Genomic DNA, 27,852 nt, shown 5'->3' with positions numbered 1-27,852 from the left:
GCTCTTTTTTTTTCTCTTCTTTTCTTTTTAACTTTTATTGCATTATGAGAAAAGTTACAGGATTTCAATTTATCTGAATCTGTTAACATTTAAAAACATTTTAAGTAAATAGAATTAAAGCTTCTTAGGTTGTTTACTATGTTCTGAATCATCACCCTATTACTTTCTACCACTCCCAACTCCTTTTTAATTTGAGGATCACACAAAAAGAATGGTTTCATTCACTATAGCCAAGGCCAATGTCTGCTGGTTGTTGCATTAGATGCTGTCTCAGTCAGGGTTTCTATTCCTGCACAAACATCATGACCAAGAAGCAAGTTGGGGAGGAAAGGGTTTATTCAGCTTACACTTCCATGTTGCTGTTTATCACCAAAGGAAGTCAGGACTGGAACTCAAGCAGGTCAGGAAGCAGGAGCTGATGCTGAGGCCATGGAGAGATGTTCCTTACTGGTTTACTTCCCCTGGCTTTCTCAGCTTGCTTTCTTATAGAAACCAGGGCTACCAGCCCAGGGATGGCACCACCCACAAGGGGCCCTCCCACCCTTAATCAGTAATTGAGAAAATGCATTACAGTTGGATCTCATGGAGGCCTTTCCTCAACTGAAGCTACTTTCTCTATGATAACTCTAGTTTGTGTCAAGTTGACACACACATCCAGCCAATACAGATGTAGTCTTAAAAATGAAGAGCTATAGTCTGGAAGTTGTCAATTTCCTCCCCTGGCTGCTCTCTGGAGAAGTTTCAGGTAGAATATTGAGAGTAGCATGTATTTTACGTGTTTAGAAAAATAATCTAGAAATAAATAAATACATAAATAAAGATATGTGTATATACATATATATATTCACATACACACAATTAATTAATGCAGTTTTTCATTTTGTATTCAAGGCTTCAGAGATTAGCCAAAGATCTTGTAAAACAACTTCAAGTACAAGACAGTGGCTCTTGGGTAAATAATAAGGCTTCAGCTTTGGATCGGACCCTTGGTGAGATTGCTCGGATACTGGAGAAAGAGGTATGTAACAAATCTTTCTTGCCTGACCCTTGATCTTTGAGATGATTTCTCACTGTGACAAGAAATAAAGCAGAATTTGTGTTTTTCTTCTGTGTTGTTAAAAGCCAGCTAACAATTGATAAATAATTTAAAATTTTTTGGTATTGTATTATTCTGTTGTTTTGTTTTTAGTGAAGTCCTAATTAGACCATGGTTTTCTATGATAGTTTTCCCCTTATAAATTGTTTACTCTGAACTGATAAATATACAGACATGTAATTTGATGGCACAAAATATAAAGCATTGAACTATATAGCTTATAAATTAAAACAAAATATCTATGAAATACTAATTTCCTACCCATTTTGGACAGAAAATTTGGTAACTTCCTTTAATAATTTAAGTTACTGTCTCAGCAATGCTTTAAAATCTGTACTGATTCTAATGGTACTATACACAGAAGAAAATGTATATAAGAAATTATATACAGAAGTATAAAGTTCCATGTAATAATATCAATAACATGTCACTTTATTTTACCCTAGTCCTTTTATTGTGTATTTACTTCATTATCTAGCTAATTTCATGCTTTCTCATGTCTTTAAATTTTCTTTTAAAATAATTCTTAAAAATTGTCTAGAGAATATCATACTGTACTTACATTATTTCCTGGTAACTAAATGACAATTTGCAAGTTAATTATTTGTTAGCATTTAGGTGAAATCTCATTTTTCATTTAAAGTAATGGCTATCTATAATTATTAGCATTATTTTTATTTTTGTTTTCTCGAAACAATATTTCCTTGTTTTGAAAATAGTTTTATTGCTTTGTCACACAATTTTTCTTTCTTAAAAAATATAGTAACTATTGTATGTTTTAACTCTTTAAAATATATCATAGACTTAATGTTATTGTTTAGATCTCTGTTCTAATTTTATTAGTTTTATAAATGTATCTGGAATATTTTCATTCACCTTCTATATTACAAAGTACTTGATTGTGTTAATACTGTATTTTACCCATTTATCAGACATCAGAATCACTAGAGGGCTTGTAAAAACACATGTTGGATTTCTGATTTAGTAGTTTTAGGGTGGGTCCCAAGAATTTTAATGTCTAATGTGTTCCCATGAGATGGTGGTAATATAAGCCCAAAAACCTTATTTTGAGAGTCAGTGCTAAAAGCTGGGTGTGGAATTGCTGGGTTCTCAGCTATATGAATGACAAACCTTTATGCTAAGTTACACTTTGGCGTAGACAGTATAGTCTTCCATGGGAACCAACAGCGGCACATTCAGTATTGCCTTGTGGCAGAAACACATAATGAGTTCCTCTCTAAAATACCCCCTTCAGAGTGCTGAAGAGCTCATAAATTGGTAGTTGTCAGCAAGTGCTAGGCAGAGTATTTAGAAGTTTGATGTGGCTGGAGAAAAGAATCCTTAAATATTATATATACTGATCATTTTTTAAATTAAATTAATTTTTAAATTGTATTTGTTTAAAGATACCACCACTATAGCTAATCTCAGAAAACATATTTTAGATTGAATTATTCAAAGAAATTTTAAGAAAAAAGTTAACATGACCTATACAAAAAAGGTATTTAGTATAGATGCCAAAATGAGATTATTTAATGCACAAAGGGGCAGTTTACCAAAATACCACTGGTTTTATATAATGTAAAGGAGAGAAAGTGTTGTCTGGCTCCTAGTCTAAATGGTCTGTGTCAGGAACCTTGCTGTGAAGCCGTCCTTAGCCTGCAGGCCCACCTAAGAGTGCAAAGTGAGTCACAGAAAGGCCCTCTGCTGCTTTTATAATGAAATTCCTTTCACTTGGCCAAGATACACTGGCTTCACAGAGACTTGTGTTCTATAGAGCTGCCCTGACACTGCAGTGGGATTCCACTAGTGGTATTTGTCATTCGGCTAGGAATAGTAAATAACCATCTTCTGCTTGGAAAGCCGCCGGAGTAATCAAACTGCAGGCAAACATCGGAAACCAGCCTGTCAGTGACAAGAGAGGGAGGGACTGGTGGTTCCTCACTGCCCTCACTGATAATGGTAAAAACATGAGCTTTAAGGATCTGTCTTCCCTACCACCACCCCTCCTTTTGAAACAGGGTCACACTGTGTAGCCTTGGTGAGCTCAGTTGGCCTCTGCTTCCCAAGTGCTGACATTAAAGGCACTTGCTACTATGCTCAGCTGAGGACTTCTCTTAATACTAGTGTTTTCTATTGCTTCTCTGATATAGTTTCTTCATATAATTTTTTTGAGATTCTAAGAATTTTAAGCCTAGTAGCTTAAGTTTATTGATAAATATCTCTTGTCGTGGAAGTGATCCAAAATAAAAACTCCTGGGATTGTTATGTCTCTCTTTTTTCCTTCAGAAATGAATAGTGTATAAAGTGTATTGCATGTGTTATTCTTTTTGCAGTATCTAACAACTTCCATGTATATATAAATATTTGTGTTGGGTAGATTTGTATCAACTCTCAAAAAATTTTTTCAATGGAGAAAGGATTTTCTTCAAAGAACTGTAATGGTAAAACAAAAGAAAAAACTTAGAAAGCAGAGCTTCTGAGTATCCATGAAAATTTGCCTGCCTGAGGGAAGTTGGAGAAAGAAGTGTAAGGGCTGCTGAGGTGTGAGGTCTAATGGAAGGTCTCCTCCATAATGATGAGACCATCCAGCCTGCTCCCTCATACAGTGGAACTTCTGTTTACTGCCAGAGACTCTGAAGGAGGCATCTTGGCACAGTATAAAAATTATAACCCAAAAGTAATTTACAACCCCATTTCACAGCACTTCTGTTATTTCAAATGCTGAGTTAAGTTTGAAGTGGTCTGAGATCATTGAAGTAGCATTCTTCATGGTAAAATACATACAGATATTTCATCTTAGTCATCAGATAATCTTCTTTTTACTACATTATTTATTTACATGTGTGTGACATCAGAGGACAACTTACAGGAGTCGATTCTCTCTAGCAGATGGGTCTCAAGGATGGAGCTTAGGGTCAGGCTTTGCAGTGTCTTTACCTGCTGAGCCTTCTCACTGGCCTACCTCAGATCATTTCTGTTAAATAATTTGAGAAGAACAAACAGACAAGCACATCAAAAAAAGAAAGCAAGCACAGAAACAAGCTGTGGTGAGTCATACATGAAGCTATGACTACAGGCTTTGCAAGGACTATAGACTTGCACTAGGTGGCTGTGAAGGAAAGTAAATACAATCTTGCAATTACTTACGAGAATCAAATTAGCACTAGTGACTGAGTAGGTCACCCACCGATGACAGTAACACCAGGCAAAGGCAAAATATAAATGACTTAAACTGTTAAAAATGTAATGGAGATACTATGGTTTTCAGAACAGCTTATACATTTCAAAAGTATTTATATACCCAAAAGAAACATAAGACGATTAACTAGGGAGGTGGCTTGTAAGAGAACAACAAAGAGTGAGACTGAATGCTTTGCTTGATGTTTGTAACTATCAAAAAGACCAAAACCTAGTTAAATCATACTGCATGAGAAAAATATCCTCTGTGAGTGTGAGTGTGAGTATGTGTGTGTATGCGCACACATATGCATATATATGCACGGGCATGCACTGCAGTCTTTTAACTCTGGGTCCTATGTGTTGGCCAGTCTTGTGACACATGAATTAGAGTTACTAAAGGGAGGGAACTTCAACTGAGAGTATACATCCATGAGATCTAGCTGTAAGTCATCTTTTTAATGAGTGAGTGATGGGGGAGGGCCCAGCTCATTATGGATGGTTCCATCCTTGGGCTGGTCTTCTTGGGTCCCTAAGCAAGCCAGTAAGTGACACTCTCCTCCATGGCTTCTGCATCAGCTCCTGCTTCCAGGTTGTTGCCCTGAGTGAATTCCTGCCCTACTGCTTTTGATGATAATCAGTTACAAAGCCAATAGTGAAATAAACCCTTTCTTCCCCAAGTTTCTTTCATCATAGTGTTTCATCACAGCAGTAGTAACCCCAAGACACCCTGTTACCTGTGGATTACTGTCAAGGCGTTTAACTCCATGCCCTGTTACCTGTGATTACTGTGGAAGCTGTTAGCTCCATGCCCGGAACTAGTATTTTACCTTCTAGAGCTGCATCCCTGCTGTGTATGGTTGGCTGTGAGTAGGACTGGGAACTCTGAGCCCTAATTTGACAAATCACTTATTAATGCTTGTTCTCTCCTCAGCATACCGCTGGGCAGCAACTGAGAGTAGTAGCAACCGACAGGCAGACAGAATGCCTGGTACCTTTAAGTGCAGAAATTAGAGGCTGGGCGGTGGTGGCACACGCCTTTAATCCCAGCACTTGGGAAGCAGAGGCAGGTGGATTTCTGAGTTCGAGGCCAGCCTGGTCTGCAGAGTTCCAGGGCAGCCAGGGCTACACAGAGAAACCCTGTCTCAAAAAAAAAAAAAAAAAAAATGCAGAAGTGAGTACTTTGCTTCCTGTACACTCTGAGGCACTCAGAGGACAGCTCTCAGTTTGAACATATGCTATCTTTAGATTATACAATCCAGGGTTCCTCTGGGACAGAACCCTAGGACAACTAGGAACCTTCCTAGTCCTCAGACCCCAAAGCTCTTAGAATCAGCTGGTTCTTTATATACAGGGAAGGGAGTCTTCTGAAGTCAATGCAACTCTGACATTGGCAGTGAGTCACTGGCCTGCCCATCTCACAGCCTGCATGCAGTACCAGCCTGCACACCAAGCATAATAAACTCCAGCTGTGACCCACCAACCTACCACTATGCATCTGGTAGATGCAGTATCAGAGCGCCCCCAACCCCAAAGTGTCTCCAATTATATTTTTAAACCTTTTATTCTTTTTACTGTTATTTTCAGTGTGATTTTTACTTTATAAGTACAGTGTTTCTATTTTGATTAGTCTCGCTTTTATGTATCCTTTTTTTTGTAATCACATTTTGATTTTTTTCTCTTTTCCTCTTTGTCATATTCTGTTTGTTTCTTTTTTCTTCTCCCTTACTTCCCCCTTTCTTATCCCACACATTTCTATTTATTTCATTCTTTTGCTTTTATTACTTTTACTTTTGTTAATGAACTTCATAGTTTATTATACATTATTTTTGTAATTTTCTTTTCTGTTGTTATTGAAAAATACTAAATTATAAAAAAACCTATTTAGTAAAATTGTTAAAGAATTTTTCTCAAATCTAAGGAAAGAAATAGACATTCAAGTGCAGGAAGAATTTAGAGTCCCTAAAACACCTAGCCAGAAAATATCCTCTGTGTATTTTACAGTTAAAATTCTTAGAACAGAACCAGGATTTGATATGTAAGAGAAATGTGCCAAGTTACTTTATCGAATAACATCACACCTTTCAGTATAAACTAAACACCAAGAAAGCACAGATTGATGCCACGTTCTAAAACATGATCATAGACAAATAAGAACATGATGTCCATCAATATCATCCTTTAGAATCAAAGGAAAATTAAAGACTTTCCATGATAAGAATAAACTAAAACAATTCATGCTCTGATTCAGGCAGCTATTATAGTAAAAAATACTTAAAGAGATAGTACATACAAGGGAAGAAAAAGAATTATACAATCATGAGAATTTAGGTAAGTGTAAATGTTACAAAAATAATAAACAAATGAGAACTTGAAAAAGAATCAAACATTGCTAATTCAAATCAACAAACCTCTGGATGAAGAAAAGAAAAGTTAGTGTATATTTTTCAATTAGTAGAAAAAACAATGATTTTTCAATTAATTTCAATCAACTAATACTGCTTGAGTCTGTGAGGGGTTATGTGTATTAGGTCTGTTAGAGTGGGAAGGCCCATTCTGATGTAGGTAGTGCAATTCCAGGTTTGGGGTCCTAGACTGCAAAAACATACGAGAACACTAACAAGCAGCGGTACTCACCTCTGTCTGATTGCACACAGTGTGTCTGGTGCCTCCTCGGGCTCCTGCCACTGTGATGTCCCTCCCCACCACGACGTTCTGTAGCCTCCAAAGTATTCCCTTTTTCAGTTCCTTTTGTCAGATTTTTGGTTGCAGCAACAAGACAAGTGACTATTACATGTAATAGCTCTCAGTTACCCAGTGCTAACACAGCCAGTGGAACAACACAATATGGTGGTAATTGGAGATTATAAAACAATACTACTGGTTTGCTGTCTGTAAGAAACTCTCAGCTCTCTAGTAAATACCTACATAGATATAAAATGAATATATATAAAATGATTAATAGTTAATGATTCATTGAAAGAATTAGGGAAATTTCAAATTTTCTAAAATCAAATGAATAACTTAATCAGAGACTTTGAAATATACTGACAGCAGTGCTGAGGGAAATTATAGCTATAAATGTCTACATTAAATATAGAGCCAACACAGGCTAACAATCTAATTGTGAGCCTCAAGATTTAAAAAAAAAAAAAAACTAGAAAAAATCAAGTTCAAAATTAGGAAACCAGAAGATATAATAAAGAATGAGACAGATGTGTATAAAATGGAATCTAATAGTAAAGAAGATAAATAAAACAAAGAGTTGATTCTTTGATTAAGCAAGAATGACAAGATCTTAGTCAAACTATCCAAATGGAAAATACCCCATTAGGAAATTTGGGGAAGAAGAAGAATGTATTATAACAGGTACCATGGAAGTAGAAGGATAATTAGACAGTGTTTTGAAAGTTATATTCCAATAGGTTGGAAAATGTAGAAGAAATGGATAAATTTCTAAAAATATCCGAACAACTCAAATGAAATTAATATAAAACTCTTATCCTGGCACAGTGATCTAGAAGATTGAAGCAGTAATGGATCTTGCCAACAAAGAAAATTACTAGACTGGACCAATTCACTGCCAACCCAAACCATACTTTTAAAGAAAATGAACAACAGGGGCTGGAGAGCTGGCTCAGCAGTTAGGAACACTGGCTGCTCTTCCAGAAGACCTCAGATTAATTTTCAGCAGCCATGTTGGTGGCTCACAGCTGTCTAACTCTGTCCCCAGTAATCTTCTCTCTTCTGTCTCTCACCAGCAGGCAAAACCCCTATACACACACACACAATAATTTTTTAAAAGAAGAAAATTAACAACAATACTATATAAATTACTTACAACAGTTAGGGAGGTAGTAGCAAACTCATTCTGCAAAGCAGTGATATCCTTAAGTTGCCTAGCAAAATGGTAGGCCAGTTTCCCAAATGAAAAGATAAAACTCATTACACTATGATGTAGTTAATTTCATCCCAGGGACGCAATAAATGATTTACTACAACAAACTAATATGGTTCAACACAAATTCTGTACAAAAAATCTTTTGAGAAAGTGAAGCATCCCTGCATGATGAAAAGATTGAAGAAACTAGTGATAGGAATGTGTACAACATAAAGCTGTGTGTGGGAAGCCTCTTGCCAGGATTATACTAAGAAGGAAAAGATAAGACATTTCCTCTAAAATCAGGGAGGAAACAAAAGTGTTCGCTTTCTCCACTTTTACTAGTTTTTGAGCAATAAATGAAAGAGAAGAAGCAAAACACACAAAGATAGGAAGAGAAGAAGTCAGATTTCCCGTTTGATCTGATAAGCAACGTCAGTCCAGTATACAATATCAACAACAACAACAAAAATCAGGAGCTAGTATCTGCAATAATAAACTCACTAGGAAAAGAAATACAGTGAATATATGAAAATTAAATGTTCTTCGCCATCTGGAACATGAGAATCAAATCTCCATGGAACTTTGCTATTAGGAGAAGAGTATCCTAAGAAAAAAACAAATGCTGATCAGTTTGGTTTTGAGTTTTTTTATTTTTATTTTTTGATGAAAAATGAAAATTCTTCTAAAGCTTTTAGTAAATATGTAAATTACTGCTCCCTCTATGGGAATCATTATGAATGCCCCTCAAAGAAATAAAAATAGTAGTGTGTGATCCAGCTATCCTAGCCATGTGTATATCCCTTATGAAATCAAATTAGCATACAATAAAGATACCTGCCCACACATTCTCTATCGTGACCTTATTTACAGTAACCACTATATCAAGTCAGTAAACAATCTTGGCTACATCAATAGCAGCCATGAAGGAGAATGAAATTAAATCATTTGTAGGAAAATTCATAGCACTAAACAACCTTATGTTATGAAAAATAATGCAAACTCATAAAGACAGATTATGTGTTCCATGAAATCTAGATTGAAAAATGTGATACTAGAAAGGAAAAAATTTGTAAAGTGAGAACTTGGGGGAGGTGGAGTGACTACAATAGAAGAATAGTGAATAGGATGTGTATAAGATCTTCCACAATATTCATTTATGAAGATGTCACTGTATAACATAATTGTTTTATACAATTAATATATGCTAATAACATGATATAAGGAAAGGTGCTATTATAATGATTTTTATATCCTATGAAAATTTTATTTTTAAACCGAGAGTAATTCCAAATTTACTTTGCTGTTTTGCCCAGTTGGGGGTGGTAATGTAGCTCAGTCATATATATTACTTGACCTGTGTGATGTCTTGCATTCAGTACCAATCAGTGCTTCTCTCAAAAAAGATTTAAAATTATCATTAAAAAGAAATCTTTATAAATTTGACCATTAAGAATAGAAACTTTGATTCAACAATATGTATCCATAAGAATAAAAAGCATCATAGGGAAATTTTATATAATTATGTATCTTGTAATTTATGTATCTTGTAATTTTATGTATCTTGTAATTAACAAGATTTCGTACAAATTAATAATGAATTTATTCTGAAGAATTTATACTTTATTCAAACAGTAAACACTGCTAGGGAAAATAAACAAGGAAAATAAGAGATTATCCATTCTAAAAGAAGAAATCGAAATAATCACTAAACTCAAAGATCAGCTTTTTTACTAATCAGGAAAACTTAAAGTAGTAACTCATTTTTAAATATGATCTATGTCACAGAATGACAGAATTTCAAATACCTGAACATAGAAAGTCTCAAAAATGATCCAGATCAATGGGGACATTTCTGTGTAGTTATAAGTTGGTACTATCACTTTTTATAAGTTTGCTATTATTAACTAAAGTTGTGAGCATTTGTATCATATTTGATTAACACAGATATGCAAAGACAGCATTGATCATAGAGACTAACTCAAATATCAGTGGCTAAAAAGGCAAATTTATGAGATTGTCATATAATATAATATTGTTTGAATATTATTATCAGCAATGAAACTATAAATTGGGTATGATTGTACTTCACAACGCTTATATGTCTATATACTTTTTAAATTCCAGTAATTTAAAATTCAAGAAATAGCCAAATCTGACTCTAAGTCTCAGTCTCTCCCCTACTCTTACACACACACACACACACACACACACACACACACATGTATTACAGTTCATACATAGGTAGTAATCATAGAAATTTTTTGATGTTCTCTCAGAAGAGTGATTATTCAGAGAAGCAAGTGTATAGAGAACCCCTCACTCGGGTGGCTTTGCTTTTTTGTTGTTTATTTTTGAGCTAGATTATTACTGCGGGCAGGCTGATCTAAACTCCAAAACTCAAGTGATCCTCTTGACTCTGTCTCCAAAGTGCTACAACTGTGACACCCTGACATCATGTGAAGCTTACGCTCTTGACTGCTTCTATTCTTTTCACAGACAATACTGCGTTCATATTACAACTATTCTTTACATTCTTAAATCTTTTCTATATGTCATCCTAAAGTTATCATTACAAATTCAAGATAAAATAAATTGTTCTAAACAAAAGAATTTTGTTACAGAAATGATCAATTATTTCATATGCATTCTAAAATGTTTTTTTTTAATCCAGAAAGACATGTCCCTTATTTTTACTATTTTTGTTGAATTTGGTACAGATGAGCATGATTTGTATTTGCTTTGACTTCTTTCAGTACTCTGTGATGATGAACATTACTTTTATGATTAGATAGTAATAACATCCCAGGAACTTTCTGTGGTAACATGAGACATGTGTGTGCTGTTACTGTAAGTAAACAGTTTAAGCAGACAGACTGAATGTAGAGTTTATCCAATTGCCCTTACTAAGTTTTTAGATTGCTGCCAAATTTAAATTGAGATTCAGCTGTTAATCTCTTAAACCTGAATAAGCAAGCTACATAGCTAGCAGAATTCACAGTTTGAACTAGGATGAGAAGAGGCAAATCACATGTACTTTTTAATGTCTTTAGCCAGCCCTGTCATGCATGAGGTTTTCAAGTTTTATCATGGAAATTTATATTAACATACAAAGAGCAAACATTAAAACTCCTCTCCATCTTTTTTCCAACTATTTGCAGGTCCTTAGCACTTGCAGGTACTTATCACACACCTAGGCTGAGAGAGGGGAAATCACTCGTCCTTGAGACTTTTCACCACTAATTGAATTCAGAACACTGTGTTCAGGCTTCTAGGCATTGCCCATCTGCCACAGCCCATGGTGTTGTTTGGTTTTGTGTCTTATTTTCAGCTGGAATTTTTCAGTGTAGAACTGGAAAGTCTGGAAAGTATTCAATACGAGAAAATCATTTTATGTTCTCACTCTTCTCAGCTTACACATCTGCATTCTCAGAGCACCAGATAATTAACTAAAATTGCTTCTATGGCTCCATAATTTGTCAAAAATTGATGTATTTATAGCCCAAAGAAAAGGAAATGTTTTGTTAGATATTTCTCAGCTATCTTGAGTTAGAAGACTCAAGACATATTGACAAATGGGGTTCTTCAATCTGATAAAGATTTAACATTATATGAATTATATTTTCTTTAAAAAGGACCTTTTTTTGTTTGTTAGTTGTTGCTGTTGTCATTGTTGGCTTTTTTGAGACACGGTTTCTCTGTGTAGCCCTGGCTGTCTTGGAATTCACTGTGTAGACCAGGCTGGCTTTGAACTCACGGAGATCCACCTGCCTCTGCCTCCCAAGTGCTAGGATTAAAGGTGTACACTGGCACCACTCAGCTAAGAAAGGACATTTTTGAGATAAAGAAAATTAACTCTTTAAGAGGCAGCAGGAACTTTTGGATAATACTGGATAATACTTTTGGATAACTAAAGGATAATACTGCTATGTATTTCGTTTTATGTGATAATTAAACAAATGCATGAGTCAAAAAAGTTCATTCAGTTGAATAAGTACTTTAATTTGTTCATTGTATCATATGTCAGTAATAAGATAGTTCATGAAATACATTGTATGAATATTATTTCTAAAATAGACCTTCCTATATAAGTCTTTCTTGATACAAACATAATGGCCTTTGTCATTTTATCTGGAATTACTTAGTGTGACTTTTATGAAAGCAGCTTTTAAAAGTCAAATGGATTTATAATAAAAAACTCACAGATGAATATTGGTAGTACTGATTTATAAAAACATTTTTTTCACAGTTTTGGTAATTTTCTATTCAGGTTAATTATTTGTGGACTATTTTTCCATTATATTTTGAACCTCTTGCCATTTGTAACAAAATATGCATTTTTTCCAGAGAACCAGCCTCTTATTTTTTTTTCTTTAAAAAAAATTATTTATTTATTTCATGTATGTGGGTGTACTGTCGCTGTCTTCAGACACACTAGAAGAGGGCATCGGATCCCATTACAGATGATTGTGAGCCACCATGTGGTTGCTGGGGATTGAACTCAGGACCTCTGGAAGAACAGTCAGTGCTCTTAACCACTGAGCCCTCTCTCCAGCCCCAAAAATATGCATTTTTAATAGAACACACTTGCATATAATTATTTAAAATCATCTTACCAATTACCATTGGAGAAATAGAATCTTGCCAGTATCCTGGAGCCTTTTGTCTTCTCTCCAATTATTATTATTATTATTATTATTATTATTATTATTATTATTATTATTATTGGCTAATCATAATCCATTATCCTTATTTTAAGATAAACTAGTAGTTTGGACTTTCAGAGTAACTTTTGCCTTTCTAGTTTTATCATGAAAATGTCATTTCTGAATACATGCAAGTTGTGTATCAGTTTCTCCTAAGATGAAAACTTTGCATCATCTTGGATGGAAAATAAGACATGGGATGTGGATAGGGAGATGAAACACCAGAATATTTTCGGACAGGACGTTAAATGGGGAGATGGAAACTCCATCATGCAGGAAAACTTGTAGCATAGGGAGTTAAATACACAGTAGCTTCAGGAAGTCTCTACAACTGGCCAGACTCACTAGGTCCCTCATTCCCCAAGATTAATCACTAAAGAATCCCTCAGATAAGCCCCGAAGCCAGGAAGAAGCAGAGACAGCTGAGGCACCTAGAAAAGATGCCCTCCAACCTGCTGAGCTGCCTGTAGGCTGTGGCTTCATTTGAGTTATTGGCTGAGGAAAATGTAGGCTATTATTTTCTGAGGGCTAAAGGTATTTTTAAGTTGTGAGGTAAAGGAGTAGAGGAAAAAGGAAGTAATGAGCAAGTTGGAATGCTAATAGAGAGCAGACAAACTGTCGTTGATGTGGAAACATAAGGTTTTTGTCAGTGTGCACAAAGAAGCGATAGTCAGAAATATCACTTCGGTTAGATGGAAGTTAAAACACAGTAGTGTAACAATGAAAGTAAAACACTTGGAAATGAGAGCAAAGTCATTAAAAAACTAAAAAGGGTTTGTTTTTGTTTTGTTTTGTTTTAGTTTAAATTGGCAATAGCATGAAATAGAGAATAGTAAACCCTACGTAAATATTTTCCTTTCACTGGGATGCTGCTGCTGTTCTTCCTTCTCGGTTGTTATTTGATAATCCCCCCAGATGTGGGGGTAGAATGCTATCTCATTAATTCAGACAAGTTATTTCACTGTACCCCAGATTTATGTGAGCATGGACTTGTGTTAGGATTCACTGGCAAGAGTTCCCTATAGCCTAGCATGTTTCAATCTTCTCATAGTGAATTAGAGATAGAACTTTCCATAAGCAGGGCTGTTTGTGATTCAGAATCTGAAGGGAAATTACAGGACTGCACACCTATATACATTTGTGTGTAATTAGGATGTTGGGTTTCTCTGCATACTAATGCCATCCATCGATGGTGAGACAAAGAGTAGCTTTTTTTCTCTGTGTCTGTCTGTCTATCCATCTGTCTGTCCCTCTCTGGTTCAGGTTCCAAGGCCACTCTCTGCACATTGTCCCCCTACACATTCTCATGCTAGCTATGCTCTAACCATACTTTTTGGGTTTCAACAGTTCAGACTTATGTTTTTATAGCTACCATTATCCCTCTTATGAGCATTTCTGGTGAGGCTACTTGATGCTGGTCAGTGGGATACCTGTGGGCTGCTATAGCAGCATAGGTACTCAAGAACCTGTTAGAAGCCAAGGTCCTCCTGGGAGACATACACTAGCATACGTAGCTCTTGATAGTGGGTAATTTAGGGAAAGAAGCTTAGTATTGTGGCCCAGCAGTCCTAGTCCTCATCCAGACTTGGCTTCTCAACCACCCTGTAGTCAGAAGTCCCTGGTTGAGTTATTACAAGTGTACTTTTAAGCATGAATGCTGATACTCCATGATAAAACCTCCCCTGAAGAATTTTTGGGTCATCTATTTTTACCCTTACTCTACCTTTATACTATGTTAAGCAGTTTTCCAAAGCAATTTCACCAGTTTGTCTTCCCATTAGTGTGTGAGGGCCCTTATTCTATCCCTGCCTAAAATAGAGTGTAAGATTTAAATTTCTGTCAATTTTGTAGTTATTATAATACCTTGTATAGTTTTCTGGTGGAATTCTCTATTGAAAGATTCAAGCACTTTTACTTATTTTTGGCCATTTGTGTTTTTAGTTTTATGGGATACCTGTTTAAATTTTTGTATTTTTCCCACCATTTTATAAAAATTTTTCTCTTCAGTTTAGACACCATTCTTAGCTTTTTCAAGGACCTCACAGTATCTACTTTCAGTGTGTCAAATATATTTATCTTATCTTTTATATTAATAGTTTTTCCCTTCTTATAAAATATTCTCCTACCTCCTCTATTTTTGAGACTGTAGTTTTGCCTTTACTTTTTGTTTAGTATCTTTCTGGAATTAATTTCTCTTCCTAACATGAGCGAGACAGTTAATTTAGTTTTTTTCTCCATCCAAATGATTACTGATAAGAATGATTTTCATTGCCTACTCTAGCACTGGAGGCATTTTAAAACTATGTTTTAAAAATAAAATATTTTTGGAGTCAAAAAACAATACATAAATCCAGAATTTTATGACTTGGCTATTCTAATTAATTAGTAATTTGTATAACTATTTTATGTTTGATATTGAGCCTTGTTTTACATGTTGGAAAGCGGTATATGCCATTTTATACTTAACAAGTATAAGCTGAGGATTTGGTTTAATGGAGAAAGAGGCCTGATTTGGCTGACTGAACCCAGTGTATAGCCTCCTTTAGAAAATTTGTATTGAAATTAAAACTGTAGGCATAGAGTTCATGTTTTTAAAAATGTGTGAATATGTATGTGGTTTATATGTGAAGTATATACACCTGGTTAACCAGTATATACACCCGGTTAACAGCAGGGTCGGGGAGACACTTCCAGAGACCCCAGTAGTATGTCAAATGTTCTACTCTATCATTCTCCACTGTGTTCCCTTGAAGCGGAGTCTCTCTCTCAACCTGAAGCTAACCTGGAGGCCAGCAAGCAACCATAGGTCCTCCTGTTTCTATCTCTCCCCTGATTTCTGCAGCACTGGGGTTTTAGGTACATAGGATAGTGTCCAGGTTTTTGTGAGACTTCTGAGGATTTGAACTCAGATCTTGATTCTTACACTGCAAGTACTATGCACTGAGCATCTTCCCAGCCCTAGAGTTGCCTTTTAAACTAAATAAGCCTTACACCCTGTTGGGAAGACTGTTTATTTTTTCCTAGGAGCAGAATATTGCTTATCTACAAGATGTAGACAAAGCAACTCAAAACCATAATTACCAGTCATTACCAGAGAGAAAAAGACTTCCCTAAAGTTTTAGTTTTGAATTTTAGTCTATATTTATTAGTAGGGAGGACATACATACTATGACTCACACATGGAGGCCAGAAGTCAACTGGAAGGACTCAGTTCTCTCCTACCATGTGTGTGTGTGTGTTTCTGGGTGTGCTCAGGGACGGAACTCAGGCTGACAGGCTTGGCAGCAGGTACTATCCCCCACCACGCTGCCTTACTCAGCAGCCCTGAAGTGCTAATCTTAGTCAAATATCTCAAACAACCTTTATATTGTTTAGAAAATTTTGTAAATATCTGTGCAAAAGACAAATTTAAACATTTATCTTGAAAAAAGTTAATTTATAAAATACTTTTCTAAAATAATTTGTAGAAAATTTTCAGTAAAGCAGTGTTATTGTAATGTTAATGGAAGAAGTATCATGAAAATAACCTTTGGGAAGTGAGACCCTGAATTATTTAATCTTTAAATTTCTGGAAATGGTATTGCTATTGAGAAGAGCAAATTACATATCTTCTTTTTTCAGTAATTATAATTAAAAGCAAACAAATAAATTTTAGCACAGGAGACCCTTTGACCTTAACAGATGTGATGTTGGATGGTTTCAGCCTCTGGTAACATGTGCTTGTTGATATGTTTTCTCATCGCAGTCTTACACTACTCCATCATGCTACCTCTCCTACATTATTCTGTTTGTGGCTCACCTTAGTGATTGATTGCTTCATGCAGTAAGTAAACACTTACTGTTTTTAACCACATTTATCTAAGTCTGGGTTCTCGGAAATAGCGACGATGAGAACAAAAAATGCTAGTACCTGTGTGTGTAATTTGATGCCAGCTTTCGTCAACTCAACTGACTTCTTTTAAATTAGCAGATTTCTAAGCACATTTTAACTAATATTAACTAAAGCAAGTAAAAATCACTATTTTACTTAATCACAGAGAATTTTCTGGTTTAAATAAACCTTGGTAGGCTTTAGTTTCCTTCTCTGAAAAGTAATCATAGAATACATATCACTCTCATGGAATTGTGACAGTTTACTACTATAGTCAAGTAACAGTCGTATGAATTAAAGAATCATAAAACATTTAAAAATATGAACTCTCATCTGTATAGATTGGAGGCAAACTATGCTATTGTAGAAATAGGGCACAAAATATTTTCAAGAATAATAAATATAAGTTTTTAGGGAAAAAGTGATATAGCATAAGCAAAACTTAATGCCATGAATGCAAAGACACTTTCTGCACACTTACCTGGCAAATGGACTAGTGAAAATGTAAAAGAATTAAGAAAGGAAATCCATTAGGAAACATGCAAAGCTACAGACAAGACATTCAGAAGCTCAGCATCATAAATAACTGAGGTTCACACATGAAAGCATATGCCCTTGCTGTATAAATTAGTAGACAACTGATACTGACCTCCTGTGCTCAAATGATCCTTCTGACTCTTTAAGTGTTTTTCCTGCCAGAAAAAATGTAAAGCTTAGAAAATCCTGCAGAAGCTAGTGTGCTGACTGGAAACCTGTAGCTTGCCTGTTTCCCTGTGCAGGTACAAATCTCTGCAGGCCAGCAAGTGCTGGCTGACAGGAGCCTGATATAGCTGTCTCCTGAGAGGCTCTGACAGTGCCCGACTAATACAGAAGTAGAGGCTCACAGCCATCCATTGGACTGAGCACAGGGTCCCCAATGAAGGAGCTAGAGAAAGGACCCAAGGAGCTGAAGGGTTTGTAGCCCCTTAGGATCAACAACAATATGAACTAACTAGTACCCTCAGAGCTCCCAGGGACTAAACCACCAACCAAAGAGTACACATGGTGGGACTAATGGCTCCAGCAGCATATGTAGCAGAGGATGGCCCAGTTGGTCATCAAGGGGAGGAGAGGCCCTTGGTCCTGAGAAGGTTCTATGCCCCAGGGGAATGCCAGGGCCAGGAAGTGGGGGAGAGTGGGTTGATGAACAGGAGGACGGGGGAAGGAACAGGGGTTTTGTTTGTTTGTTTGTTTGTTTGTTTTTTTAACTTTTATTTTTATTTTTTTATTTTTATTTTTTGGAGGGGAAACTGGAAAAGGAGAAATATGGCATGTAAATAAGATAATATCTAGTAAAAAAAACAAATCTCTACAGGCTTACATTTTAATGAAATATGATTATTTCCTTACTATGTCCAAGATAATGTAAGTTATTTGAAAATGAATGTAGGATTCTGTCTTTGTCCTTACTCAACTAAGCTCTTCACTTGAAGGAAGAGGTTAGAGGCATTTCATCCACAATTCAGGGAAAGTCATGTAGACTATCAGGCACTTCTGCTCCTCTTTGGGCTGCAGTTTGCTTTGTTTTAATCTATATACTATGAGAAGTTAAGTTTAATTAGAAGATGAAATACTAAAATTATTTGATGTTGTGCTTTAAATTGTTATTATCTTAGCAAAAAAAAAAAATATATCCAGTTCAATGGATGGCTGTGAGCCTCTACATCTGTATTAGTAAGGTATTGTCAGAGCCTCTCAGGAGACAGCTATATCAGGCTGGCTTGTCCTTCCTTCTGTTTCTGCTCCATAGTTAGTCTCTGCGACTCCTTCCATGGGTATTTGGTTCCCCCTTTTAAGAAGGAATTAAATGTCCACATTTTGGTCTTCCTTCTTCTTGAATTTCTTGTGGTTTCTGGGTTGTTCTTCTTGTATTCCGAATTTCTGGGATAATAACCATTTATCAGAGAGTGCATACCATGTGTGTTCTTTTGTGATTGGGTTACCTCACTCAGGATGATATTCTCCAGATCCATCCATTTCCCTAAGAAATTCATAAATTCATTGTTTTTAATAGCTGAGTAGTACTCCATTGTGTAGATGTACCACAATTTCTATATCCATTCCTCTGTTGAGGGACATGTGGGTTGTTTCCAGTTTCTGGCTATTATAAATAAGGCTGCTATGAACATGGTAGAGTATGTGTCCTTATTACATGTTGGAGCATCTTCTGGGTATATGCCCAGGAGTGGTATAGCTGGGTCCTCTGGTAGAACTATGTCCAATTTCCAGAGGAACCGCCAAACTGATATCCAGAGTGGTTGTACCAGCTTGCAGTCCCACCAGCAATAGAGGAGTGTTCCTCTTTCTCCACACTGAACTGAGTACAGGGTCCCCAATGAAGGAGTTAGAGAAAGGACCAAAGGAGCTGAAGGGTTTGCAGCCCCTTAGGACTAACAACAATATAAACTAACTAGTAGTCTCAGAGCTCCCAGAGACTCAACCACCAACCAAGGCGTATACATGGTGGGACTGATTGTTCTGGCAGCATGTGTATAGTAGAGGATGGGAGGAGAGGTCCTGGGCCCTGTGAAGATTCTGTGTCCCAGGGTAGGGGAATGCCAGGGCTAATAAGTGGGAGACAGTGGGGTGGCAAACATGAAGAGGTGGGAGGCAACAGGGGTTTGTTCTTGTTGTTTTTGTCTGTTTGTTTGTTTGTTTGTTTGTTTGTTTGTTGGAGGGGAAACTGGGAAAGGAAAAATCATATGACATGTAAATAAAGAAAATATCTAATTAAAAAAATCCAGATGACTGAAACAGTTTTGAAGCTTTTTTTGATGTGCAGATTTTTCTTTACATGGTTTTTCTCCTGATTCAGCCTTGAAAAAAATCCTAGTGTTCCCTTCATTTAGGAATGATACCTTGATTTTAGAGCTTAGAAAAACAATATCAAAAGTATCTCAAACCTATTTATTTTAGTTTTTAAAATGTTACCATCAAGTATTAAAAGTGCACATTCATGGGAAAATAGAGATTAACTTTAGATCATACTTGGATCTTGGTACAGGAAAGGGGCAGTAGAAAGATGAATTCAGAGATGTTAATAGGCAAGCCCCCATTGGAGTATTTTTTTTCATTTTTCTAAGCATTATTCTACTACCAGTGACGTCTCATTATTTCTAAGTGTCCTAATCAATAAGGTCATGAAAGATTGATTTCAGGAGCTGTCACTGTGTTTATGAGAAGACACATAGAGTCATTTATAGAAGGAGCTGTAATTCCTTTAACTAGCAAGTCAGAAAATCAGCAAGCCCTGCTTACATGTCTTTGAGTGGTGAGGACAATCTCCATGTTGCCTTCTGCTGACAGAGGAGGAGACAAATGCTGCTAATTGAATTTTCCTAAAGAGGACAAAGATGATGTGGGAAGAGGACAGAGGAGCAGCTCCACACAAGTCTAATATGTTTAAGTTGGCTGCATTGATTTTCCTCTACTAATGGACTAGGATAGAAAATGAATTGTCCTTAAGAATTATAACATATCCTTTATAGTCCAGACTTAGAATGTTGTGAAAATAAAGTATTTCAAGTAACTCAGTGTATTTAAATTTTAAAAATTAAACATGATAGTTTCTCTCTTAAAATAATGTGTTATAGAAAATAGGTGACTTACAAACTTTTCTTCCATATAAATGTGATCGAAAGGAGCCCATGACATTCAGTCATGTGAGGAGACTCTCAGGATTTGGCTAGTCTCTGCTGTGAGGACATATAGGTTCACAGACTTATTAAGGAAGAATGATCTGTACTATTATAATACATTTAACATATTCATTATTTTAAAAATATACAATGCAGAAGTATATAGATGAAATGAATAAAATTCTTCTCTTTTATCTCCTAGCCTTCTCTTCCTGTATCAGAAATGTTAGCTCTCTTGAATGTATTCTTCTACATATGTTTGTTTATATACATTATATATATAAATATATATACATGTATATGCACATTTTTATTCACTATAATATAGTGGTTTTTACAAATTAGTATATGAAAATGTTATTTTACATCAATTGGTGAAGATCTATTTATTAATTTTTAATTTGCTAGATTTCAAAAGGATGCAGCACATAACTTTAATAAACCATTCAAAAGAGATGAGAGATTCTTACTATTGGAATATTTTTAAAGGCTACATAGTATTCCATTGACTTTTTTTTATGGTCATCATTAACTTTTAACTTTCTCTGTGAGTCTTTTAAGTTTTTTCAGTTTTATTTTAAACTTTTATTTCAATTGGTTGGAGTTTTTGTTTTGCTTTGTTTTCTTTTCTTTTCTCTACAAACATCCCACCATACACTGAGACTTATTTTCCAGGATACAGGGTTGGATGCAAAATTGAAAATTTGAGTTTTTTAATTTGTTTCTTTAACATAGCACCTAATAGATATCATTATGACATCTTTATACATATATGCTGTTGTGTTTTCTTTCTCTCTCCCTGGTTTCTAGTCTCCATTTCCCCCTTTGCCTTGCCATAGGATTTCATTCTTCTTTTTTCTTCCTCTCCTTTGCCTTAAGATCTTTTCCTTCCTTGTCATGGTCCTCTTTTTGTTTTCAGGGCCTACAACACACACACACACACACACGCACACACACACACAAACACGCACATGCACACATATATATATATAAATATATAGATATTATCGTATGTAGACACCTATATAAATTTAAATCAACTGTCTGAATGTGAGAAAAATGTACAATGTTTGTATTATTGAGTCTAACAAATATTCTCTACTTACATTAATTTTCCTAGAATATTTATTTTTTTCCTTATTGCTGAATTAAATTCAGTTATGTATATTTATCACATTTTTTATCCATCTTTTTGTTTGTGGCTGTCTAAGCTGATTCAGTTTTCTAGCTGTTAGAAATACTACAGTAATAACTGTGTGTATAAGTATCTCTGTGGTATATTGATATAGAACCCTTCAGGTATATAATTGGGAGTGATATCACTAGGTCATGTAAATAGTTCTGTCTTTAATTATATGAAGAGCCTCTATACTGACTCTATTCATGGCTTCAGAGGGTGACATTCTCATAGACAGCATATAAGATTTCCGTTTTTCTACATCCTCACCAGCACTTATCGTCATTTTTTAACATTAATTTCACTACTATTTATTATATTGTATGCTGTGCCAGCAAGTGCATGTGAGTGCAGGGACTAGCAGATTTGTAGAGCTAATGTTACAGTTGTGAGTCTCCTGGTGTGTTTGTTGGGAACCAAATTTGGGTCCTCTGCCAGAGAATATATACTCTTTTCTCTAGTCCCCATCAGTTTTTGTTTTTTTGTTTTTTTGAAAACTATTCTAACCAGAGTAAGATAGAATCTCACAGCAGTTTAAATTGGCATTTACCCTGAGGGCTAAGAATGGTGAACCCCTTATCAAGTACTTTTTAGTTGTTTCTGTATTTTCCCTTGGAAATTTTTTTTATTAATTGGATTTTTTGGTGTTTAAATTTTATTATCCTTTATATTGTAAATAGTAATATTCTGTCTGATGTATAATTATAAAGAGCCCCCATTCTGTAGTCTGTTACTTCATTCTGCTGTTACTTTCCTTTTGATTTGTAGGAGCTCTTTCATTTCATGAGCCCATTTGTCAGTTTTTGGGATTGTGCATTACAGATTCCCTTTCAGAAGTTCTTGCCTCTGCTTGATGCAAAGAGTATTGTTACCTAAGCTTCTTCCAGAGGTTCCTGACCTTTGAGCTATTTTTATGCAATGTGAAGGATGTGGACCACATTGCATTTTTCTGTATGTGGATATTCAGTTTTCCCACTTGACCATTTCTTAAAGAGACATTTTTCCCCTTACTATGTGCTTTTGACTCCTTTTTTTGAAAATTAGGTCTCTAGTTGTAAGTTTCTTTCTGCATCTTCTTTTCAATTACAGTTTATCAAGTTTGTTTTAATGCCAGTACCATGCACTTCTTACTGTTTGACTCAATAATATAATTTCAGATCAGAAATTATAATGAAATTTTGAAATAAGTATAAAAAGGCAAATTATTCTTTAGAAATGTTTGTAAGTAGTATCCTTCTTAGCCAATATAATTGCTATCCGCAGTTGCTTGGGTGACTTTGAAAGCCAACGGAAGATGTCATGATAAATAGTAGCCACATTTCGCAAACATTTTAACTCAATTGGATATATATTTATTCACCTTCTTTTGATGGAAAAGCAAGAGATTTCTTTGTGTCAAACACATTGGCACAGAAGAAGATTTCCTGAACAGAAAAGGAATGGCTCATACTCTATAATCAACAAATGACAAAAAGGACCTCATAAAATTACAAAGCTTCTGTAAGGCAAAAGACACTGTCACTAGGACAAAATGGCAACCCACAGACTGGGAAAAGATTTCTACCAACCCTACCTACATATGATAGAGGGCTAATATCCAAAATATACAAAGAACTCAAGAAGTTAGGCTCCAGAGAACCAAATTAACCTATTAAAAATGGGGTACAGTGCTAAACAAAGAATCCTCAAGTAAGGAATCTTGAATGGCCAAAAAGTGCCTAAAGAAATGTTCAACATCCCTAGTCATCAGGGAAATGCAAATCAAAACAACCCTGAGATTCTACCTCATACCAGTTAGAATCAAAAATCAAAAATCACATCAAAAACTCAGGTGACAGCAGATGCTGGTGAGGATGTGGAGATAAAAGAACACTCCTTCATTGCTGTGGGATTGCAGCTGGTACAACCACTCTGGAAATCTGTCTGGCAGTTCATCAGATAATTAGATTAGTATTACCTAAGGACCCAGCTATACAACTCCTGGGCATATACCCAAAAGATGCTCCAACCTATAACAAGGACATATGCTCCATTATGTTCATAGCAGCCTTATTTATAATAGCCAGAAACTGGAAACAACCCAGATGTCCCTCAACAGAGGAATGGATACCGAAAATGTGGTACATCTACACAATGGAGTACTACTCAGCTATTAAAAACAATAACTTCATAAAATTCTTAGGGAAATGGATAAAACTAGAAAATATCATCCTGAGTGAGGTAACCTAGTCACAAAAGAACACACATGGTATGCACTCACTGATAAGTAGATATTAGCCAAAAAAAAAAAAAAAATCATTCTTGAACTACCCATCATACAACTCACAGACCATATAAAACCCAAGAAGAAAGAAAAATCACACCAAATTGTGGATGCTTCAGTCCTACTCAGAAGGGGGGAGAAAATAATCATGGGAGGTAGAGGAAGGGAGCAGTCTGGGAGGGAGACAGAAGGGGAGGAAAAAGCAGGCCAGGATCAGGTGTTTGAGGAGACAGGGAAGAAGTACAGAGGATCAGGAAATTGAACAAGAGGTGTATAGAATTGCAGGATGGGGGGCTGGGTGGAGGATAGCCACTAGAAAGTCCCAGATGCCATGGATGCAAGAGGTTTCTAGGACCTAACGGATGACACTAGCCAAAATACCCAGCAAAGGGAAGAGAGAACCTCTAGAGACCATATCCAGTAAATAGGCATGGCCCCTGGTTGAAGGATGTGGCCATCCATCCATCTCAAAAAAATATTCAAGAATTGATCCTGTCAAAAGGAAATGCAGTGACAAAGAGTGGAGCAGAGACTGAAGGAAAGGACATCCTGGGACTGCCCCACCTAGGGATCCATCCCATCTGCATACAACAAACCCAAACACTATTGCTGATGCTGAGAAGAACTTGCTCATAGGAGCCTGATTTAGCTGTCCCCTGAGAGGCTCTGTCAGAGCCTGACCAATACAGATACAGATACATGCAGCCAACCTTCAGACTAAGCACAAGGACTCCAAATGGGACAAGTTAGGGGAAGGACTGAAGGAGCTGAAGGGGTTGCAACACCACAAAAGAACAATATCAACCAACCAGAGCTCCCCTGCTCCAAGTTCCCTGAATTAAACCAACCAAAGAATACACATGGTGGGACCCATGACTCCAGCTGCATATGTAGCCGAGGATTATCTTATCTGGCATCAATGGGAGGGGAATCAATAGCTAAGCAGTATCTCCAGCCCCTGATTTCTAGGGTATTTTTGTTTGTTTGTTTTGTTTTTTTGGTTTTTGTTTTCTCTTTTTTTTTTTTTTTTTTTTTTTTTTTTTTTTTTTTTTTTTAATGAAGCAAGCACTAAAATGATCTGCGTTCATGACCAGTGATCTAGATTTGTTTGTTGATGTTTTTTGTTTTCAAGACAGGATTTCTCTGTGTAGCCTTGGCTGTCCTGGAACTTGCTCTGTAGACCAGGCTGGCCTAGACCTCTGAGATATGCTTGCCTGTGACTCCCAAGGGCTGGGATCAAAGACCTGTGCCACCACTGCCCGGCTACATTATCCTTTCTCTCATCCTATCACCTTCCTAACCTAAGACTGATTGGCCGGTGGTTCTTTATGACAGTTGCTGACAGTATGTCTTCCCACAACATCCAGTTTGGTTTTTTTTATTTATTGAAATTACATAATAGTGGTCTATAATAAACTAATATTAACTTGTTTGAGAACATATATAACATTCATAATTGGCAGAGCACTAAGAGCTAAAAGACTACTCATTGGGAATTAGGTATCAGCCTACACCTTTACAGAAGAACTGCACTGTCCTAATGTTTCAGCTCAGCTGAGATCTAAGCTTTCTACTGTACAATTAACACACCTATTCACATGATTTTCCAGATTTTTAAACCCTTGTCTAAGGTAGACATTCATGTTTATTATTACAGTTCCTTCTGATTTTGTCTTTTGACTTTTAAATAGAGAAATTAACTTGACCAAGGTCGCATGGTAAATGCCAGAGCTAAAATTCAAAAGTATTTTAAACATTTTTATTTGACAAAGTAAGTTCATCATATGAATTAAATGTTTAATATTTCACTGTCATTTATTCTCTCTAGAAGTTAAAATATTCTTGTCAAATAAATAAGCCCAGTGATATCCCACTTGAGGTGACATTTTACACATTACAGTACCAAAGGAAGAAAAGTTGTCCTTGATTTTTTACCTTATGCTTTTAACTTTTTCCCCAAAGAAAAGAAGTTCTTTTTGGTACTGATATAGTATTGCAGAGGCAGTATTTATAGGAGAGGAGTAGCCCTCTTGCCTTTTGTGAGAGCCTCCCATTCATTTTTCTTTTGAGATCCCCAGGTTGGGAGAAAGTTATAAGGGATCAAAGTACTGTTCAGCTGATCAGAAACTCAGAGGGCTGTATTTCCTCTCTGCCAGAAATCTTAATAAAACCAAAAAAATGTGGACAGCAGAAAAGGCTGCACCCATGATAACAGTGTGCCTAGAATGTCTATGATGCATCTTATTTTAGACACAGCTCTTTAGGTATTTCCACTTTCATGAAATAGAGATTTTTAAAATATGTCCTTTCAATTCCTCTAAATTTCCCTGGTGTCTATTGTAATCTCCTTCTTTCAACTCTAATTTTATTAATTTGAATCTTCTATACCCATCTCTTTGGTTAATTTGGCCAAGGTTTGTCAGTCTGGATTTTCTTAAAGGACCAACTCTGTTTCATGGATTCTTTATCTTTGTTTTGTTGTTTTGTTTTGTTTTTATCTTTCACTAATTTAATCCCTAAGTTTATTTCTTCCCATCTACTCTTTCTGAATATTATTTCATCACTTTTTTTTATAACTTTAGGCTGTATCATTAAATCGTTATTATGAGATCTCTCCAGTATTTTTTAAGTAGTAACCTAGTGCTTTGAACTTCCCTCTTAGAACTGCCTTCCCTCTTTCTCATAGGTTTGGATATGTTGTGTTTTAATTTCCATCCAATTCTAGAAGTTTCCATGACTTCGTATACTTTCTGCTGCTTCTGTTGGTGTTGCTATCCAGCCTTAATCCATGATGGTCAAATAATATTCAGGATGTTGCTTCAGTGTTCTTATATCTGTTGAGATTTGCATTGTGTCCTATATATGGTCCATTTTGGAGAAAGTTCTATGAGTTGCTGTGAAGGAGTATATCCTTTAATATTTGAGTAAGATGTTCTTTAGATTTCTGCTAGGTCTGTTTGATTTATGATACTATTTAACTCCAGCATTTCTCTCTTTAGTTTTTGTCTACATGTCCTTTCTATGGGTAAAAGTAGGGTATTGAAATCACCCATTATCACTCCATGATTTTAGCTATAATACTATTTCTTTAATGAACTTGGGTACCCTTGTGTTTGGTGCATAAATATATAGAATTGCAATATTCTTTTGGTAGATTTTTTATTTAATGAGTATATAGTCTCCTGTATCTCTTCTGATTAGTTTTGGTTCGAAGTCTATTTTATCACATCTTAAAATAGCGACACCTACTTGATTCTTGGATTCATTGCTTGGAATATCTTTTATATCTTTTTACCCTGAGCTGATATCTATGCTTGATGGTGAGGTGTGTTTCTTGGATGCCATAGAAAGGTGGATGACATTTCTAATTTATTCTGCTAGTCTCTGTATCTTTTTTACAATTGACATTATTAATAGTGAATTATTACTGAACAATTTTTATTGATTACTAATAATTTGTTGTGGGGGTATGAGTCTCCCCCCTTTTATTTACTGTTCTTGGATTTTTTTTTTTTGTCCTCTTAGGTATAGTTAGATGTAGTTAGTCTCTTCAGACTGAGGCTGTATTGGTAGGTAGAAATTGCTTAAATGTGTTGTTTGTTTGTTTGTGGAATGTTTTTCATTCTCCATCAATTGTAATTGATAATTTTGCTGTCTATGATAGTATGGCCTGGTACCTGTGGTTTCACAGAACTTGCAGAAAGAATATCCATTAAGACCCTCTGTGTTTTAGTGTCTCTATTGAAAAGTCAGGGATTATTTTTAATGGCCCTGCCTTCATTATGTGACTTGATTTTTTTTCCTTTATACATTTTAATATTCTTTCTTTTTTCTGTACATTTAGGTTTTTTTAAACTTTTATTGCATTATGATGAGAAAAGTTACGTAATTTCAATTTATCTGAATTTGTTAACATTTAAGAACATATTTTAATTAAATAGAATTAAATCACATTCTTGTTTTCCTTTTGTACCCCCACTCCTCCCAGAGACCCCCCTTCAA

The 27,852-nt window shown here is 35.7% G+C and overlaps 2 protein-coding genes across 5 annotated transcripts in view; one reads left to right on the top strand and one right to left on the bottom strand.

Moving 5' to 3' along the window:
- Isl2 (ISL LIM homeobox 2) overlaps positions 1–27,852 on the bottom strand; it is a 329,789-nt gene that overhangs the window by 10,421 nt on the left and 291,516 nt on the right. The window lies entirely within an intron of this gene.
- Scaper (S-phase cyclin A associated protein in the ER) overlaps positions 1–27,852 on the top strand; it is a 498,868-nt gene that overhangs the window by 190,075 nt on the left and 280,941 nt on the right. For both annotated transcript variants that reach the window (XM_031343583.1, XM_031343584.1), the window contains exon 24: positions 892–1,018. In XM_031343583.1, coding sequence (XP_031199443.1) covers positions 892–1,018 — 127 coding nt within the window. The remainder of the gene's footprint in view (positions 1–891; positions 1,019–27,852) is intronic.

This window comes from Mastomys coucha, unplaced genomic scaffold, assembly GCF_008632895.1.
Source record: "Mastomys coucha isolate ucsf_1 unplaced genomic scaffold, UCSF_Mcou_1 pScaffold23, whole genome shotgun sequence".
In the NCBI taxonomy this organism is placed as follows: Eukaryota; Metazoa; Chordata; class Mammalia; order Rodentia; family Muridae; genus Mastomys; species Mastomys coucha.
Note: the sequence above shows the minus strand (reverse complement) of the source record. Positions and strands in the feature narration are given on the sequence as shown.